General features: G+C 38.7%; 1 protein-coding gene and 1 long non-coding RNA gene across 2 annotated transcripts; one reads left to right on the top strand and one right to left on the bottom strand.

Annotated features, from left to right (window-relative positions):
* Positions 1 to 3,961: 3,961 nt before the first annotated feature.
* LOC117665949 (alpha-1-antitrypsin-like) lies at positions 3,962 to 15,232 on the bottom strand. The gene is made up of 5 exons (XM_034418402.3): positions 14,946 to 15,232; positions 10,528 to 11,157; positions 8,327 to 8,594; positions 5,737 to 5,884; positions 3,962 to 4,234 (listed from the first exon to the last, which is right to left on the bottom strand). The coding sequence occupies exons 2-5, from the start codon at positions 11,138 to 11,140 to the stop codon at positions 4,043 to 4,045; spliced, it is 1,221 nt and encodes a 406-aa protein (XP_034274293.1). The 5' UTR covers positions 11,141 to 11,157; positions 14,946 to 15,232; the 3' UTR covers positions 3,962 to 4,042.
* LOC132710672 (uncharacterized) lies at positions 15,114 to 21,076 on the top strand. The gene is made up of 2 exons (XR_009621364.2): positions 15,114 to 19,404; positions 19,498 to 21,076. It is a non-coding gene; the product is annotated as an uncharacterized LOC132710672 (long non-coding RNA).
* Positions 21,077 to 21,146: the final 70 nt, after the last annotated feature.

Below are 21,146 nucleotides of genomic sequence, written 5' to 3'. Positions count from 1 at the left end.
TGGTTACCACCTTTAAAGCGCTCCATGGCATAGGACCTGGGTATTTGCGGGACCGCCTTCTGCTGCCGATAGCCTCCCACCGACTAGTACGCTCCCACAGAGAGGGACTCCTCAGGGTGCCGTCCGCCAGGCAATGTCGGCTGGCGAGCCCCAGGGGGAGGGCCTTCTCTGTGGCAGCTCCTGCCCTCTGGAACGATTTGCCCCCGGAGATACGAAGGATATCGGATCTCCGTGTCTTTCGCCGTGCCCTGAAAACTTTTCTTTTCCATCAAGCAGGGCTCACGTGAACCCCTCCTTCTTTAGTCTTTTTTAGTTTTTTTAGCTTTTAAATTGTCAATGGGTTTTAATTTGAATTGTTTTAAATTTGGGCTAAAGTTATGTAATTCTTTTAATAATTTTAAATTTTGTATTGGTATGTGTTTTAGTTCTGGTTGTGCACCACCCTGAGTCCAGTAGGAGAAGGGCGGTATACAAATTGAATAAAATAAAAATAAAATAAAAATAAAAGGCTGAGCGCCAAAGAATTGAGGCCTTTGAACTATGGTGCTGGAGAAGACTCCTGTGAGTCTCTTGGACTGCAAGGTGATCAAACCAGTCAGTCCTAGAGGAGATCAACCCTGACTGCTCTTTAGAAGGCCAGATCCTGAAGATGAAACTCAAATACTTTGGCCACCTAATGAGAAGGAAGGACTCACTGGAGAAGAGCCTAATTCTGGGAAAAATTGAGGGCAAAAGAAGAAGAGCATGACAGAGATCGAGGTGGCTGGATGAAGTCACTGAAGCACTAGGCGTGAGCTTAAATGAACTCAGGGCGGTGGTGGTAGAGGACAGGAAGGCCTGGAGGAATATTGTCCATGGGGTCGCGTTGGGTTGGACACAACAACAAAGGTTAGCAAAGGATGGATAAGACCTGGGCCTTTTAATAGTTCCTGCACTTGAATGGCCAGTGAAACAACAACAACAAAAATCTTCAAACAGAGGAGGGATAGGCAATGTGAGTACTACTCGCTTGTGAATTTATTATGTTAAAAGATATACTATCTGCCATTTAGTGACTATTCTTATAAACTTGGTCTTTAAGGAATACCAGTCCTTTCCGGTTATTGCTATATTTCCCAAATTTGTCTTTCCCAGGATTACATTCAGTCTGTTCTCCCACACATGTAGTTCTTTTAAAAGCAAAAACCAGGGTGAGGCTCTCAAGATACCTAAAAAAGAAAGATGCTGAAGATCATCAATATAACGCCAATTCATTTTAAAACCATGTATGAAACGTTTAATAGCTTCATACATAGTAGATGTTTAATAACATGGAAGATGGAAGGCTGATCTCTGGCATCATTTCCTCTCCCCCTCTTGAAAAATTCCAAAAGCCTGAATATTCCTAATATTCCTAATATTACATTCAGATGGTATCCAGAAAAACAGTGGAAAAATCATTGCAATGTAATAGCCTTATCAGGAGGCTTGGGGGAGTTAAAGTCAGGTAGCTAGGCAGAGTTAAGAGCTTTCCACCTGGCTCAAACAAAAGAGTTGATTATCTAAAAAAAGATGTTCCAGATGTTGCTTTGTTAATGTAAGGGATCCAAGGAAGAGGATGAATAATTGAACAGCATATTTCTATTACTCTGTTCACAGTTCATTATCTGAGAACACAACTATATGCAAGTACCCTTTTCCTAAGGTGACCAGATTTTAACATTGGTAAAGAGGGACATTGTGGGCGTGGCTTATTTTGTGGGCGTGGCTATCTGGTCATGTGACTGGGTGGGCGTGGCTATCTGGTCATGTGACTGGGTGGGCGTGGCTAGCTGGTCATGTGACCGGGTGGCCATGGCTATGTGTATAGGGTAAGGTGAACAGATTTTAACATTGGTAAGAAGGACACCATTGTGGGCGTGGCTTATTGTGTGGGCGTGGCTTGGAGGCCATGTGACTGGGTGGGCGTGGCTAGCTGGTCATGTGACCGGGTGGCCATGGCTATGTGTATAGGGACTACTCAGAGGGCTGAAAAGTCATTTCTGACAGGTCCTCACACTTTTGACTGGTCCTCACACTTATGACCATCCTCACATTTATGCCCGTGCAGTATTCTTAACAACCATGTCACTCATTTCACAACTGCTTCTCTTCACCATGGTGACAAGATAGGGCAAAAATGTAAAATGTGAGGACAGTCGTAAGTTCGAGGACTGGTCAAAAGTGTGAGGACCAGTCAAAAATAACTTTTTCAGCCCTCTGAGTAGTCCATATGCATTAAAGGATACAGCAATAGAGAGGGATGAAGGAATGGAAATTAGAGTAGGAGTGAGGGTAAGAGAGGGAGGAAGAGAGGAGGAGAAGGAGAAAGGAAGAGGAAGTAGGGAGGAGAAAAAGAGGGTGGGGGGAAGAGAAAGTAAGAAGGAAAGAAAAGAGAGTGGTGGTAGGTTTGAGGAGAAAGATTGCTGTACAATAAAAAAGATGAAAGGGAAGAAAGCCAACCCCAAGCAAATATAAAGATATTAAGATTAAGAATGAATTGTTAAACTTTAAAGAATAAAAGAGAACAAATATGAATAAATAGCAATAATTAGAAACACACATACAAACATACAATGTATTTTCTTTGAACAGAATATTTGGCTGGTTCACAAATTTAAACAGTGTTTAGTCATTTCAATTAAATTTACAATTTCTATATTTCCTTTTTGCCATATTTATTCCTCATCTATTTTTTTAAAAAAACAATATTACCCTTCATCCTCATCTCTAATCTTAATCAAATTCAATTTTTCCCTTCTATTCTATATTATACCCCTTCCCATTGTCATCTATTTTTATATCCATCCTCACATTGGTTAATTATGTAATTATGTAATACAGTTGTTTAATACAAATTCAACATTTTAATATAAATCAATTAGTTATATAACTATCTTTTTTGTATATTAATCAATATGAACATGAATATTCCAATTATTTCCATGCAATCCAATTTCTTACAAATCAATTAATTATATTTACCAATAATAATAAACCAAATAATTTCCCCCATATATTCCTCCAAACCACAACTTAACCATTTCTGCTTTCAACACAATATACAATTATTAATAGTATCTCAATTATTACAATTCCCTAGTTAAATAGAGCTTTTTTTCTTTTGTGTTTTAAAATCTTGAACTCTCCTCTTTTGCCCAAAATTTCCCATTGTTTGCAGTTTTGTACCTACCTTTTTTGGTGAGGAAAAAGAAAAAGAAAAAGAAAGAAATCTCTCTCTGCCTCATTTTGTCACCTTGCAGGTTTAGTTTCGCTTTCGCCTTTGTTTTCAGTATAGCTAGGGGGGGAAAAATCTGCTCCAGGAACTTTTTGCAGCTTTTTGCAGCTAATTAACCTAGCGGAAGCTGTTAACAGGGGCTGTTTTTTCTATTTTTGCAGACATGGGTCTATTCATTTTTTTTTTAACACTGATCAGCTGTAGGTCGGCCCTTTGAAGCCCCGCGGCAAGAGTTTAAAGACTTTTTTTCCCTCTAGCCATCAGCGGGGATTCAGGAGGCAGCCGGGAGTCAGGAGCAGAATGAAAAATCGGGACTTTTTTAAAACGCCGCGGGACGCGGGACAAATTGCTCAAAAGCGGGACTGTCCCGCCAAAAGCGGGACGTCTGGTCACCTTACCTTTTCCCATATCTGCCATTGATGTTTGAAGACCCTACATGAAGATCCTATATAAAGACCAGAAGTGGGTTTTAGCAGGTTCTGACCAGTTCTGGAGAACTGGAAGCGGAAATTTTGAGTAGTTCGGAGAACTGGTAGTAAATATATATATATATATATATATATATATATATATATATATATGTATGTATGTATGTATGTATGTATGTATGTATGTATATCATATGATTTTATATATATTTCACACAGGAACCAATAGGTTTGTTAACTTTCCTTTGCAAAAAAAAACCACAATCCCAAATCCCTCTTTCTTGAAATTCATGTTCCAATAATATTTTATTTTTGAACTGTATTTAAAATCCAATACACTCTGGGATTTTGTTATTGTTTACGGCAGTGTTGGGTTTTTTATCTTGGCCACAAATAATGTCGCATTGGCCTTTCTATCAAAAGTGAGGAATAGAAAAGGATAGTTAAATTTATATTCTGGAGGCAACGACATAGGAACTGCTTCTGCAGCAGTAGCTCCTGCTGCCTCAGCTCCAGTTTCATCAACTGTCAGCACAGCTTTGTGGGTAACCTGAGAAGAAAGGAAGAAAAAGTTCAAAGTTTGGCGTAGAAAAAAATATTTCAGAAATGATGACAACTTGTTAGGCTGATCTGTGAGTTTGAACTACTAGGCCTATGTTAACTTTCTCTGTATTGTTCCAATTTTAGCCCATGCGCTGCTGAAGTGAGTGCTGGATTCTCCTTAGGGAAGATTTTAAACCGGTGCTCTTCAAACGTAACAACTTCTGAAAGTTGAAGTCCACACATCTTAAAGTTGCCAACTTTAAAAAATGCTGGATTGAACCATTGTGAAAGGAAAGAGGTAAAATATAGTCATTCAAGGAAAAAAGGAGAGAATGTTATTGGAACCCAACAGTATTGCAGATTTTTAAGTAGTTTTTAAAGTTCCAAAAGTAAATATTGTTGGTCAATGTTTTTGCTTAAACAAAGAAACGTCTATAACATGGGTCTCCAACCTTGGCAACTTTAAGATTTGTGGACTTCAAATCTCAAAGTTGCCAAGGGTGGAGATCCCTGGTCTATAACTAATGCCTGTTTTAATCAAATCACTTTCAACACCATCTTTCAAGTAGAGAAAGATCAGGGCAGAGCAATTTGCCATGGCCATCTTTGAAGCTTGGCATCCTCATGTACAGGTCAGAATTTGTGGGTCTAATGTTGTCCAGGGCTACTATTAGGCTTCCTCTAATTCAGCCACTGACAAACGAACGAAGATTAAAAAAGCTATTCTACACTATTTTCAACTTCCAAAAACATTTTCCCCTGAGCCTTTTCAGACCCAGAACTGAGTTTCTTGCATTGTTAAATTGGATCTCCACAATTCTGTGTTCTGTCCTTTCAAGCAAAAGTTTTAGAAGTATTTTGTGATGTGCAAATCTATTTATTTCATCACCTGGAATTGTGTAGTGTCCATGATCAATTTAATTCTCTGCAAATAAGGATCGATCAGGCAAATCTGCTGTTTATTTATATTGTAGTTCATTTTTCCGTTCAGTTTCTTAGTCTAGCAAATCCTTTTGATAACCACAAGAGAAATAGATGGAATGCATCCAAACACACTGGATTTCTCCCCTTAGATATGTTGCAGTTGCTGCAATTCCTGTTCTATACACTTTGTTGTTGCCACTTTTTTTCTGTATATTTTTTAAAAAGTCAATTTCACTTTCCCTGTCATGTTCCTGGGATTTTCAGAGTAAAGACAGATGCATCTTTCTAAATTGGCCAACGCTTTTCTTGAGGAGTTAGTTAGTTAGAAAAAAAGATGAGCATGAATAAGCTGCCATCTCAATCTTTATTCTTTTTGTAATGAGGAACAATTAGAAAGATAATCTGGTGCACGCATGTTGTTTACAAAACATCAATTGGAAGGCAAAGTTCTTTTTTTTTTTTTTGCAACGGTGAGACTTTTCATATACATCATTAACCACCATTAACATTGCTGCTGTGAAATATGCATTCATCTTGCTGAAAACCTGCCTGAAATGATGCAAACAATATAAAAGTTTTACTTACTTTAGACAGTTTCAAAGGGTGTCCAGTGACTCCAGTGAGATTGGCATGATCAGTAAAGATTTCAGTGATACCGATCTGGGAGAGGGGTTCCTTTAAGCTGTACGTGGCTGAAATACTAAACTTGGGGATGGAGACTGTTGCTCTACCCCTTCAGAAAGACAGAAAGACATTTTCATTCTAGACATCACAAAGTTAAGAAGTACACCCAGTAATATTTACTAAAATCAGTGAAACAATCACAAACAGAACAGACATAACAAAGCCATCATTGTAATATGGAAGCTGGACTTTTAACAGATAAATCCTTGGTATTAGTTGCTATCATAACAACCATTATGAATCTGTTTAAAATATTTGACTGGAACCAGCAGGCATTGTTGTCAAAATAAATACCATACTTGATTGACTGACTGACTGATTGAATGAATGAATTTATAGGCTGCTCAACCCTGCGTGATTCTAGGTGGCTTAAAACTAAACTAAAACATCAACCTATAAGAAGGTCAAGCAAACAAAATACCAAAAATAAATAAATAAAATAAAAAAAACCCATATCAGACAAAAATAAAACACAAGTTTCATTTTCATTACATCAGTTACTTCCAACAAGCTTGAAGAACTTTCATCCAATTGCTAATACAGGTAGTCCTCGACTTGTAACAATTTGTTTAGTGACCATTCAAAATTACAGCGGCATAGAAAAAAGTCACATGATTGTTTTCCACACTTATGGCCATTATAGCATCCCCATGGTCATGTGATCAAAATTCAGATGCTTGGTAACTATCTCATATTTATGACACTTACCCTGTCCTGGAGTCATGTGATCACATTTTGCGAACTTCTGACTAACAAATTTTATGGGGAAGTGAGATCCACTTAATGACCATGTTACTAACCTAACAATTGCAGTGATTCACTTAACAACTGTGGCAAAAAATGTCATAAAAAGTGGCAAAACTCAGCACTTCTCTTAGGAGCAGAAATTTTGGGCCCAATTGCAGTCGTAACTGCATTACAGGTAGGTACAGATTTTTGCTCGCACAATGTTACTCTTGTTCTGCTGTGCATTGTGGTCAGGCACAGAAATTTGGGTATATGTGCATTGGTAACGAACTATTTTTTTTAACCACTATTTATTACTGTTGTATTTCCACTTTCACTGTCCAAGGTAGTTAGTATACCAGGCCTGTCTGTATTAGGATATGTCTGCTGATTGCCTAAAGCAGGGGTCCCCAACACATGGGCCGTGACCCAGTACCAGACTGCGGCCCATTTAGAACTGAGCCGTGGAAGTGGTGGGCCAGTGCACATACATGTGCAGCTCCACTTGTATGAGTGGTGGGCGAGCAGGTACACACAACTCCATTTGTACGAGCAGAGGGCATACGTGCCACTGCTTGCGCAAATGGAGCTGGGTGCGCTTGCCCACTACTCATGTGGAATCATCCCCTCCCCCACTCCCTGCTGGTCCACAAAGCTTTTAGAAAGCTGGCCTAAAGAGATTTCTTGTGTGATCCCTCTCCCTCTTTCACAGTGTAGAAAGATTGCTTAAACAAGCAAAGGTGGTGGTGGGGGGAGTGATTTATAGTGATTGTCCTATGGTCATGTGATTGTCATTTGCAACCTTCACAGCCAGCTCCCAAAAAATAAAGTCAATGGGGAAGCTGGCAGGAGTCATAGTCATACACTGACTAGATTAATAGCTGCAGTTGGAATTGATGAACTGATGTTACTGGTATAAATCAAGCACAGTCTGATGTTTTACTTTACAATAGCGTTGCTGGTCCAAATTATGATCAGTAAGTCAGTACTAGCTCTAACTGCTGAACTGCTGACTTGATTCAGATTGTTGTTTTAATCCAGTTTCAGGTGATCTATTTGATCTGGGAAAGGGAATTAATTTGCAGTGTCTGCATGGAACATCAAAATCTACAAGATGGTAACCACATCAAGTGTCAAAGCCCCACCACTTTTCTAATGTGATGCCACACTCACCATCTTGCAGAACTTTACTTCTGTCTATGGCAGACCCAGATGTTGGCCTACCTGAGATTAATTAAGATACAGGAATAAAACTGAAGAGATTGCAAGAAACAAGCGGAGTATCAGACCATTATGAAGAGATCAAACACAACATTGTAAGGCCAAATGGGACTTGAGCAAATATATATTTATATTTTTTATGTAGAGTAGATAGGGAGCCACTGCCCACTGCTTTGTTCGTGGTGTGAGGCTTCTGAGGTGGATTTGGCATCTCCTCACCAAAGTTCCCCCTTCTACCATCATTCAGTCCCCTAGGATACTCTTTCACCACTTAGAACAATGGTGCAGAATTTTCCACAGGGACATATCAATTTCTGAACAGCATGTCTGGGGCTTTTTTGCAAAGAGATGAAGTAACATGACACAAACAGGAAGGAAGAATAATTATTAATATGATTAAGAACTAATGAGCAAATCTTCCACTCTCATATATGAGGGACAATACCAAGAGATAAACCTTTAATGTATGAACACTAAATTGTTTTTAGTTATCCTTTAAGAATATACTGTGGAGAAATATAGAAGCAGTAAAAAGAAGTGTTACCTTTCTGCATTTGCTGCCCATTTTTTCAGAGTAGCTATTGACAGATGCTCATCCAATTCCTTCTCTTTTTTAGGATCAGGCAAAACAAAAAATGTGGTGGCTGTACCATTGTAGTCTAACTGCACTACTGTGCAAGACAGCTGCCTATCAAAATAGTATTTGAACCAACCCGTCCTATGCATCATTTGGACTTTGACAGTTGTGTTATGATCCACAAAGAAATCTTCTTCCCATGTGAACTTTGGATCAAAAGGACTCTTCCAGTTGCCTAAAGAGAACAAAAAAGACCCACAGTAATATTTGGATAAGAGTATTAAACTTGCTTGAGGTGAATTAGGTTCCCCCTCAGGAAGATGCTGCGATCTTCTTTACTAAGGCAAAGAGGGGGTATAATTTAACTAGTAAGATGCTCTGGATTCACTTGCTTATGCTGACCAGCACTTGCAAAGGTGGGACTGATTTCTGCAAATTTGCAGCAAATGCTACTTAGTCAGTGAAGCAATGCAGCTGCTGTACTGCTGTCAGATGAAAATGGCCGTGTACCTTCTTTCATGATACCTTTTACTTAAATCTTGGTTGAAGATAAAACACCCATTCTAAATTCTGCACAGCCCTATGGACTTATACTCTATTCAGATAGAGAGATGCAGGGGTAGGCTTCAGATCAGTGGTGGGTTGCTCCTGGTTCGCACTGGTTCGCAAGAACCGGTAGTAAAAATTTGTAGTAGTTCGGAGAACCGGTAATAACATTGGCTGGCCACCCCCCTAAACCGGTCCCTGGCCTGGTCGTCACTCGCTTACCCTGCCCACCTCATCAGAGGCTTTTTAAAAAAAAAACATTTAAAAACATTTTTTTCTGCAACCTCTTTGGCCGAAGAGGTTGTAGGAAAAAAAATGCCTTTAAAAGCCTCTGGCAAACCCAGCTGAATTGCCTCATCGTAAGAGGCTTCTAAAAGCATTTTTTCCTGCCACCTCTTAAGGTTGTAGAAAAAATGCTTTTAAAAGTTTTTTTTAAAAAAGTTGGCCACGCCCATCCAGTCACATTAACCCCCCATCAAGCCACGCCCACAAAATGAGCCATGCGCACAGAACCAGTAGTAAAATTTTTTAGAACCCACCCCTGCTTCAGATCGTTTAGCAACAGGTTCACTGCTCCGTTGCTGGCTGGGCATGACCTTGTCAGCCATGTGTACCATGGCGAGGGGTGTTTTCCCCCTCCCCAGGCTCTGGAGGCTTTCCTCGAGCCTCCGAGAAGGTGAAAACTGCTTCCCCTGGGGTCCAGAGGCCCTCCGGAGGCCAGAAACAGGCCCACTTCCCGAACCTCTGTTAGGCCCGCTTTTTGCCCTCCCAGACCCTCCACGTGGCCCCTGCACTTACCTGGAATGATGAACAGGCCACGTGGAGACTCCTGGGAGGGGTGGGGGAGGGGAAGGGGTGGGCGTGGCCAACCAGGGGTGGCATTTGGGGGTTCACTGAACCCTGGCAATCCTTGGCTAGACGATCGCCCGAATCCTGCCGAACCCCCGGGAGCCCACCCCTGGAGAGATGTGCAGCCTGTAATCTTATATCAAGCAGAATTATTTAGAACAGTCAGTCCATTTCTCTTTTTGTTGTTTTTAAACTCTGCAAGGGTGCATTTTAGTGGCATTTATAATCCCGTTTTATGAATAACCCACTAGTCTGAGATAATATCAGTTATGCCACTTTGGGTATAAGAGCACCTTCCTCTTAGGTACTTTTAAAAAACTGGAACCACCATTCCTAAAATAGTTCCACAGAAGTGAAAAACCATGTAATGTAGTTTCAAACAGTACATAGCTTCTGTTTCGTACAACCCCCAGTAGTGAAGTAGTTATATGAGAGCTAAAGAATATACTTAAATTTCTGTACTGGGCTAGTTTTTTTAGTATATGTACTTTGCATTGATTAGAAATTATGTTTTCTTTTGTGGATTGGAGGAATTCCACCCCTCTTTCACTAAACTTAAAAAACTTTACAATGTCTCAAATAGCATATCTGGATATTTCCTTTAGCGAAGGAATCATCTCTTATCTCTTATAGAATTATCTCTTTTTGGACTTGCTGCTTGGAGCAATTCCACCCCTCTTTCACCAAACTCAAAAAGCTTTACTCTGTCTCAAATAGCATCTTTGCATATTTCCTTTAATGAAGGAATCATCCCTTTTCTCTATGAAGGTTACCTTTAAAGAACACGTAGTTTGTGAGAACAAAGGCTGTATCAGGGTCAAGATCCTTGACTAGTTCTGCAATTTTCCCATGTGTTTTTTCCTTTATATAATCATTGATCTGTTTTTCAGCTTCTCTTGGTTCCTGAAATTTTGTGGCTTGGATTTCTGCATCATAGAATTCCTTAATCTTATCTATAAATGTCTGCAATGGTTGTATATCTTCCTTTAAAAACAGGCCCTGTCCAATATCAATCTTGTAATCCTTCTCTGACTGCGTGAGCAGATGGTGAAGTTCATGGATCCCATGGTGGATCTCATCTTCCTGAATGTATGTCAAGTTAAAATCAAGGCCATTTAAAATCTCTGCATGGGTTTTTGATTTTGTCCCTAATAACAGAACTGAAAGCAATGTAAAAATGCTGCAGGGTGAGAAAACAATATTCTCTTCATGTGATCTTGCAGCCAGTATTTTGTAGAATTCAGTTGCAAGATGAACAATATTGTGCTGGATCTTGATAGAAGCTTTGGTGTCATGATGATCGTGGTGATGATCGACATCATGGTGGCCGTGGCTGACGAGGGAAAACACTATTAAGGCCAAAGACAGATGAATGATTCTGTTCATCTTGCCGATAATTTATTCTGCAAGGGAAAATGGCGATAAAGAAGAGGGATTTTATTTTATTATAAACTGTGTTTGTAAAGCAGCTTTTTCAGTTACAGTTTTATGGGTATTTTGGCTTCTAGCTGAAAGTCAGCATGAAAGGATGTTGAAGAAAAATTGTTTTTTTTTTCCAAGTCAAGAATGTGGTAATATAAGTTTATGCCCTACTTATTTCAAACCCATGTCATGTTATAGTCATGACCATTTTTGATACATTTTTGAGCTAATTATGTGTAACCAATCTGTAGTACAATATATACCTAGCTACTTGTAGGAGGAATTAAAGGTGAAGGCTACCATATATATATTGGTAACATCCAGCATTCAAACATATAAATAATCCATGTTGACTCTGGAAAAACCATATCCTTTCTGTATATTAAGAATAACAACCATAAGCACTTCCTCACACAATGACATGCAAATATATCTTTGGTAAATGTCTGTGGCAGGGGTGAAATCCAGCAGGTTCTGACAGGTTCTGGAGAACCGGTAGCGGAAATTTTCAGCAGTTCAGAGAACCGGTAGCGAAAACTTTGAGTAGTTTGGAGAACTGGCAAATACCACCTCTGGCTGGCCCCAGAGTAGGGTGGGAATGGAGATTTTGCAATATCCTTCCCCCAGGAGTGAGGAGGGAATGGGGATTTTGCAGTATCCTTCCCCTGGAGTGGGTGGCTATAGCCACCAAGCCACACCACACTACGCCCACCAAGCCATGCCCACAGAACCAGTAGTACAAAAAATTTGGATTTCACCACTGGTCTGTGAAGATTCTCAATCATCCAGGTCATGGTTGTCCCAAAAGTGCTTTTCCAAAGGCAACTGGCCTTCTTTGTTTTTTCCCTTGAAAACTTTTTGTTTTTCATCCAAGAAGCTTCTTCACAACAAAATATTTTCAAGGAGAAAACGAAGCAAGGCCAATTGCCTTTTTAAAAAAGCACCTTTGGGACATCAGTAAGGCCTCTGAGATTCATTCATTTTGGGTTAGGAGAGTCTGAATTTGTTGTAATACTTGTAGATTACTTGTAGATTGGGCTCAGTTTTTAAAAACCTGTCTTCATCTTTTTTTTAAAAAAAACTTCTACTGGTAATAGAATGTAAACCTTATATTTAATCGTTATAAGATTTGTTACCAATAAAATATGAAATGCTCAGTACCACAGGACCAGTATTCACACTGCAGTATTCACATTGCTGCAGATTTGAGTGACGAATAGAATTTTAACAACCTGATATCATATCTCTGGTTGGTTTTTTTTGTTTTATGTTTTTTTAAGGAAATACTCCCTTTCTTTTTCTTTTAATGGACTTCTTTAAAAGTGCAAGATCATTCAAGGATTTTTTTTTAAATTTTAATCCTAAAGAGGACAATTACAGTTAGAGGAAAAGCACCTTTTAGATCAATGAGAGTAAATTCCAGGCACCACTTAGTTAGCAGTGATCAGAACACATATTCGATTCAAGAGAAATGGCAGTTGGCCACCTGGACAAAGCCCTGACCTTTTCTGATGAATGCTGCGTATGGGCACCCATACTTTGTGAGTGCGTCTCACAAATTTATCAGATGCTGAATCTACACCTATATTTGGTTCACTTATGTACCTTACAAATAGGTGATGAGAGAGAAGGCCTGAGTTTCAACTCCAAATGAAAGGGCCTATACAGTTGCCATTCTGTATGCAAACCTGTTCTCCTTATTACCTTTCTGTATCTTACTTTTATTATTTTATTTTATTTTATTCTATTCTATTCTATTTTATTTTATTTTATTTTATTTGTCAAGCATATATAAGGTAACAGGTAAAAGTATAAACATAATTTGAATACATGAAAAGGGTAAGAGTAAAAAAATAAAAAGGAATATTAGGACAAGGATGGTAGGCATGCCGGAGCACTTATGCAGGCCCCTTACAGACTTCTTAGGAATGGGGTGAGGTCAACAGTAGACAGCTTAAGGTTAAAGTTTTGGGCGTTTGGGGAAGAAACCACAGAGTCAGGTAGTGCATTCTAGGCATTGCCCACTCTGTTACTTTATCTTGCCTTGTCCTGTTACTCTAGGGCAGTGATGGCTAACCTTTTTGCTGTCGCGTGCCAAAAGTGGGGGGAGTGTGGGAGGGGGTCAATGCATGTGCGTGCCCACACCCATAATTCAATCCCCCTTATGCCCCGCCCCCTGCGCATATACATGCGTCCCGCCATGCTCTCCCTGCTTTTGGCACATGATGGTTCAGTGGGCCCAGTAGGCCCATTTTTTGCCCTCCCCAGGCTCCAGAGGCTTTCTTGGCGCCTTGGGAGGGTGAAAACGGCCTTACCCACTCCCTGGAGGCCCCCTGGAGACCAGAAATGGCCCATTTCTTGACTTCTGGTGGGCCTGGAAGGCCCGAAAATCAGCTGGCCGGCGCGCACATGCACACTGGAGCTGAGCTAGGGCAAAGCTCACGTGCCCACAGATATGGCTCCACATGCCACCTGTGGTACACGTGCCATAGGTTCGCCATCACGGCCCTAGGGTGTGAAAATCTGTTTCACCCCTGAGCTCCCTCCCTCTTATTTTTTAGCCCTTGGGGATTTCTCCAAAATTTAGCATGTGATTGCTGAAAATCAAAAGAGTTGTTTTCCACAGTTTTGAGGTAGATAATGCAAAAAAATGAGAAAGGGGAGAACTTGACTTGGAAAGAAAATCTTATAATATACCTAAAGTAAAACTTCCTGCCTTGCAAAAAAAAGGTGTCTTGCTTTCTACGAATTGCTAGGACTACAAGTTTATCTCAGCTCATGGAAAGGTTTAATGGCAGGCTGGAATAGGAAAGGGGTTCATTTTAGCACTGGTTGTCTCTGAGGAAGCCCACACAAAACCAGCCATTGGTCGCCTGCCCCTCACTTTAACTTTACATGTTGCAGAGTACTTTAGACCAGAGGTGGGCAACTATGGCAACTTAGCTATATTTAATTTAATTTAATTAATTTAATTAATCATATTTCTATGCCGCCCAACTCCCAAGGGACTTTTGGGAGCATAGGTATGATAGCTCAGGAATTATGGGAGGGGAAGTCCACAGCTCATTAAGTTGCCATAGTTGTCTACCCCTGCTTTAGACTCTGTATTTATATTTTGCCAAATGAAAATGGTTTTCTTCTCCTGTCTTCTTAACTATAATTTTAAGTTTTATATAAAATCTTTTAATATGTAAATGCATCTGTTCTACTCTTTATTGACAATTAATATATAAAGTTCTACACTTCTTTGTTTTTAATGTAGACTTATGATGTAAAATGTATTAAATAAATATTTATTTTCTCTGCCACTTTCCATGTAAATAATTAGTTAATCTGCATTCCTTTACATACATCAGTTCAGAGGTTAAATTTACATTACAATGAAAATTGCACTGGGGTTTTGTTTTGGTTTTTTTTGTATCCTGAGAGACTCTTTCTCTCTCTCTCACACACACACACACATTCTCCACATATACCCCATATAATGATGTATGCAAATTTGAAATCTATTCGCTCTTTTTCTTGCTTCTTTTTAAATAATATTTTCTTTTCAGTTAATGCACGTATTTATTGTAGTGAAATGGTATAAGCAATTAAAATGCTATTTTATAGAATTCTAAATATAGAAATACAAACTATATGCATGATTACTACACTTATAACATTAGAAGTCTCTTCAAATTTATAAACTTTGTAAACTACATGAAAAGACAAACAAGCTTTATGCAGTGACTTTAAACCCGCATCTGCACCCCATGAGGTTACTCACTGTATATATGGAGAACTTTCATGCATTCAGTAGGTCTTTTGTCATTTTTCTTCTGCTATTTATATACATCAGATTGCAGAATGATGTGGAAATACTCATTTAAGCATTAACCAAAGGTTTGCAAACATGTTTATTTTAAGCATTGCCTAAAGATTGGCCAAAAAAAAAAAAAAAAGGCTTTTTCAACAATCGATATAAATGAAAAGTTCAGGAACTCATTTAATGTTGATTAGTGATAGCTATGGCTTTTAAAAATTTGGTACGTATGCTTTGTCTAACAGCTGGTCAAGTAGTTAGGATCAGGGACCACCCTATCCTGTTAGCTTTTCATAAGTCCTTGAAGACATGGCATTGTTCCCCGGTCCTGGGGCGCTGAGGATGTGAAGGCTCCTGTTTCCTGGCTACAATTAATATCTGTGATGGATTTTTCTCAGCAGCCATATATGTTTAATTTTTATTACACTGTAATTGTTTTAAACTGTTTTATGTTTGTTTGTGGCCCAGGATTACTTGCTTGAGATGGGCAGGCATAGATATTAGACAGAAATTAGATGATAGCTAGCTAGCTAGCTAGCTAGCTAGCTAGATGATTGATATAGCTAGCTAGCTAGCTAGCTAGCTAGCTAGCTAGAGACTTGCTTAGTTAAAAAAGTTGAACCATATCCCAATGTGGCAAAAATTGTGTCTATGGGGATGTGTATGTATTACAGACATGACACACGATGATGATAACAATGATGGTATGGAAATTCATTAGGTTTACTATGTTTAGTAAAACAGTATGCATTTGATCTACCTGTCTGACCATTACTCTCTCTTTTGACAGGGAACAAAAAATCCCCTCTTCTCCCTTTTTAATTTTTTCTTTTTTTCAAATTGGCTTGGATATTGTTGATAGTTTTTAAATGGAAGAGGAAACTTTCCATCATTCTCCTAACCTCTTGCCCAGGACTGGACATAAACTGCAGGGCATGGTCATACAAACTGAGCTTCCATAGGGTTGGATGTTCAGAAATGAATTGTTCGTGCATCTTACATGCGCTGCTACATACTACAATGCATGTGTAGTAATTGCTTGTTTAATAGATGTAAAATGTACTCAATCTGTACAAATGAAGAGGAATCCTGGGTCCTCATAAACACATTTTGCATGTACTTTCACGTCACAGAAATATTACCTGTATGGTTGCCAGAATGCATGGAACATGAACACAGCTCCAATTCGTTTTTTAAAGTTTACTTCACACAACAAGCATTTATCAGGATGGAAAAGAAAGAAATAATTCAATACGTTCAATGTTCCATTACAATTTTCCCCTAGTTAGAATGCTTCAGTTAGATCACAATTAAAAAAGAGAATAGAAACCATTGCATAGAATTTCTTTTAAATTTATAGCCACCAGCATGAATGGAACATTTAGAATCTTATTAAAGCATTAGAATCCTATTAAAAATTTACAAAAGCTTCAACTGAAGAAGAAAATCCTGAATTTATGAGTTAATATATAAATAAAAAAAAACCAATCAAATTTGTATCTGTGTGTGTTGCAATCCTATATTAAGATTTTGAATTGCACACCATCAAAACTATAATAACAATAATATTGAAAGTATAAAAACCCAATCATCAAAAAATGGGAAAATCTGCATTTCAGAATGCATTTGGAATTAGCCCCCAACTGATCAACCTATCAGAAAAAAATCATTTTAAGAGACTTCTGGAAGGTGACTATAGTTAGGGTCAAACACTTTAATAGGAGGCCATTCCACAAGACTGAGAAAATGTCATAAAAATAGCCTCCAATCTTCTGCTCCTCTGACATCTCAAAAACATAGCTGGAACAATAGCTTCTTCTCCTGAAAATGGAAGACAGCCAGCTCCTCTCTAAATGATAACTTATAATGTTCAATCATAAGAATGTTCCTGCAGGAAGAAAGCAAGGCCTGATAAGGATAGTAGTCTTTTTTACCGAGTAGCAACACCAGTAATGTATTGGAAGTGCAGAAGATGTTCCTTAGTGCAGCATTAATATTTTGTGCCTGTTTCTTAATCAGATTAGGATAACTCTGAACATGCAAACATTATTTAGCATCATGATAAATAATTATGGCTATGTTATGGATGAATTTGCTATGACTTAGTTTAACTGACTTGGGGCCACGATCATTCTACATGATACAATTGGGAAATTAAATCAATTAGAATCTTATAAATATTGGAAAAGTTTATATAGTACAGACTGGAGAAGCTCAATAGTGGAAGCATTTGAGGCACTTTTGTATATGTTATAAAGAAACTGCATTTAAAAATATTATTTGGTAAGACATATGACCATAAGAATTTAGACCAGCTGGATTATTTACTGAAAGCTGAACAAACAACTGTGAACTGTTACCAGTTCAACCAGCCATAGATATTTGTATAGTTGAGTAATAATTAGCAACTGAGTTACAGAATTCCAAGTAAGATAAAGAGAGCACTGAAAGATGTACAAATGGCAGGGCTCAACCGTAAATTATTTGGCCATATCATCAGAAATTCTATTAACAATAGTCCAAAGGTATCTGAAAGGCAGCAGAGTAGGAAAGACCCTAAAGGAGGAGAGATTTCAAGAAATCATCTAATCCAATCTCTTGCCCAGTACTAGAATTCACAATTACAGTATTGAGCACTGACAGGTATCTATCTAGGTTCTGTTGAAATAGATCCAGTGAAGGAGAGTCCATCATCTCCCAGGGCAAGCGGTTCCATTATTGAATAATTATTACCTTTAGGAATCATTTGTTATGTCCAACAGAAATCTATTTCTTATAGCTTAAAGTTATTATTTCTTTTTATTTCTTAAGGTGCAACTCTGAACAATTCTGCCCTGCTTCTACATTACAACTATTGAGATAAACGAAGACATACAATTTGGCTCCCAACATCTTCTCTATAATAAATATATGCAGTGTTTTCAACCAACCTTGAAACCATCATTCTAGACTCCTTATCAATAGAAGATAATATTTAACTTAGGGTTGAACTGTAGGGTTCATGGTGCTCACTGAGCTTGGTTGTTTGCCTGCAGATGTTTCATTAACCGATTAGGTAATGTCTTCAGTGCTAGTGAGTGCAAAGTTTGCCCCTTGTTTATAAACTTATCCTGACAATGTTGATGGGGATGTGATTTTCTTTCTGGTAGTGCCTTGATTAAAATATTGTTTTCTTCTTGATTGTTTGTTTAGTGTTAATCCCTGCTTATCTGGGTTTTTGTTACTGGAGAGGATGTATTTTTCTTTTTGTTTCCTTTTTTTTAAAAAAAACTTTTTAATAGTCTTTTTTGAATGATCTGTAAATTTAGTTTATTTCTATGTGTTTGTTGATGGCTAATTTGTCTGAGTGCCAAGCTTGCAGGAATTCCCTAGCATTTTTGGATTTAGCTTGTTCTAGGATATTCACAGTTTCCCAGCTGAAACTATGGTTGTGTCTGTTCATGTGTTTTGGAATTTACAGGCATATTTCTATTTATTATGACTTGTCTGCTACAGGTTTAGTCCTTGATTTTTTGTTTGTTTAAGCACTCCTTGGGCAAACTCAGTGAAGCTGAGAAGTAAGAAAGGAGTCATTTTTGAGGGGATACCTTGGGTAAAGAATCAGACTATATAAACTAAGGACAAAGGAGAGTATCAACAGCAGTGAGATCTTCTAGCTGTGTTGTGGCCGATCAGCGGCCTGTGTGGATTGTAGCTGATTCTGACAGCGAAGAGGCTGGTGTGGTGTTGCGTCAGCAGCCTGTGCAGCTGGCATTTGAGTGAGACAATGAGGAGGCTGGAGAAGATGTGGTGCCAGAGGCAGGGATTCAGCCAGGGCCTTCAGAAGCTCCAGAAGCTCCTCTAAGTGAAAAGGGCGAAGAGGAGGAGCCTCTTCTTAATGCACGGGCGTGCAGAGCGGCCAAAAGACAGGAGTGGCTCCTCAGGAGGAGATCTCCTCGAGAGTAAGGCTTGGGGCTAATTGGCCACTCTCTTAGCCTATTTAAGGAGGAATACCGACTGAAGCAATTTGTAGGGAACATCTTTAGTTCACTCTACTTCGCGTCTGGATTCTCTGCAAATTGCTTCTGGGCTTTCTACAACCTTCGTAAGATTGTGATTACTTTATCTTTGGTTTCTTGTAGGCTGTTAAGAAAGTTTATTAACAGCCTTTGTTTTGAAAAAGACTGAGTTATTTTAGTAAATTAAGTTTTGTATAAACTTTGTGTGTGCTGTGTTCTTTGGGATCCGTAGCTGGGGCAGAACAAGCTGGGGAAAGTCACCAACTGGAAGAGAACTTCAGCCAGGAAAAAGAACTGGTTGTTCCTCAGCAACAAATGCCAGAAATCCAATCCTAATATGAAATACTTCTTGGGAAGCCTCAGCTTGCCAATCTCCTCTTGAAATAGTGTGCTTGGCATCAATCCAAGAAGAGAGGCTGAAAAAAGTGAGGGAGTTCCTTATCTTATTCCTCTGAGTCACTTCTGAATATTATCTTGTTTCCCAGAGTTTAAATAACCTTTCAACTCCTTTTACCTAGGTAACAGACCCGGCATGTTTCCATCAAGCTCATCTTCCTTACAGGTAATCCTCATTTTACAACTACAATTGGGATCAGAATTTCCATTGTAAATCAGTACGGTTGTAAAGCAAGTCATCATGTGACTAGGCCTGATTTTACAGCCATTTTTACTACAGCCATTAAGTGAATCACCACATTCATCACATGACTGTGGAGGTGGTATGATGGTTGTAAGTGTAAGGATAGGCCATAAATCACAGTTTCCCCAGACCATCATAAGTTTGAACTGTTGCTGAACAAATATTTGTAAGCGGGGGACTACCTGTATTTTCTATGATAAGGCATCATTTGCAAAGAGTCATCTTATGTTGGTCTGAAGATACTTTTTTCTGTTGTTCCACCTCTCTTTTCACCCTTCGATCTTTTCTACTTCCCTACGCCTTAGTATGGCATTCTTTCAAAAGTTTTCCTTATTGTTTTAATGTAAAATGTTGATCATATTCTTGATCAGAAAGCTCAAACTGCCCAAGGAGCTGCTGATCCAGTTCTACAGAGGAATTATTGAGTCTGTCATCTGCACCTCTATAACTTTCTGGTTTGGCTCTGCAACCCAACAAGACAGACACAGACTTTAGAGGATAATTAGAACTGCAGAAAAAAACAATTGCTACCAACCTGCCTTTCATTGAGGACCTGTATACTGCACGAGTCAAAAAGAGGGCTGTGAAAATATTTACAGGCCCCTCACATCCTGGACATAAACTGTTTCAACTCCTACCCTCAAAAAGATGCTATAGAGCACTGCACACCACAACAACTAGACACAAGGATGGTTTTTTCCTGAACGTCCTCACTCTGCTAAACAAATAATTGCCTCAACACTGTTAAACTAGTTATTAAGTCTGCATTACTATAAATCTTCTCATCGTTCCCATCACCCATTTCCTCCTACTTATGACTGTATGACTGTAACCTTGTTGCTGGTATCCTTAGGATTTATATTGACTGTTTCCTAATATGATTTGATTGCTTAGTTGTTCCCTATGACTATCATTAAGCGATGTACCTTATGATTCTTGATGAATGTATCTTTTCTTTTATGTACACTGAGAGAATATGCACCAAAGACAAATTCCTTGTGTGTCCAATCACACTTGGCCAATAAAGAATTCTATATTTGTTATGCATTTTATGTTTTATTAATATTTTCTGTATTTTATTTTGCTATTATCAGGCCTGAACACGTTTTTTCAGACAAAAAACAATTTGCAGGAATAGCAGTAATGTCTGCCAATTGATTAGGTTAGTTACCAATTTCCAAGTATATGTCATTGGGTATGAATCCAATAACACAGGAACCTTAGCACCTCATAATCTATTGACCACAAGGTGTCAGACTAGATAAAATAGAGAGTTAAGGATTTCTTTGTGTCCCCTCTTAATCTATACTGTAATGATGCCTGTGTAGAAGAGCAAGAGAGCTGGCGGGTGGAGTTACAGTTTAGAATCCTTATGTTGCCACAAGAGATCCAAGTTAATTCTGACAGTTGATTAGATTCTTGTGTATAGGCTTGAATAAATCATTTATGCTGCAACCTTTATGAATAGTCCTGTTTATTTGCGCCTGGCAGCCTGCACTTTGTCCATTGGGTTATTAATGTGTTTCA

Source organism: Pantherophis guttatus, chromosome 1, assembly GCF_059756535.1.
Source record: "Pantherophis guttatus breed Tessera chromosome 1, ASM5975653v1, whole genome shotgun sequence".
Taxonomy (NCBI): Eukaryota; Metazoa; Chordata; class Lepidosauria; order Squamata; family Colubridae; genus Pantherophis; species Pantherophis guttatus.
Note: the sequence above shows the minus strand (reverse complement) of the source record. Positions and strands in the feature narration are given on the sequence as shown.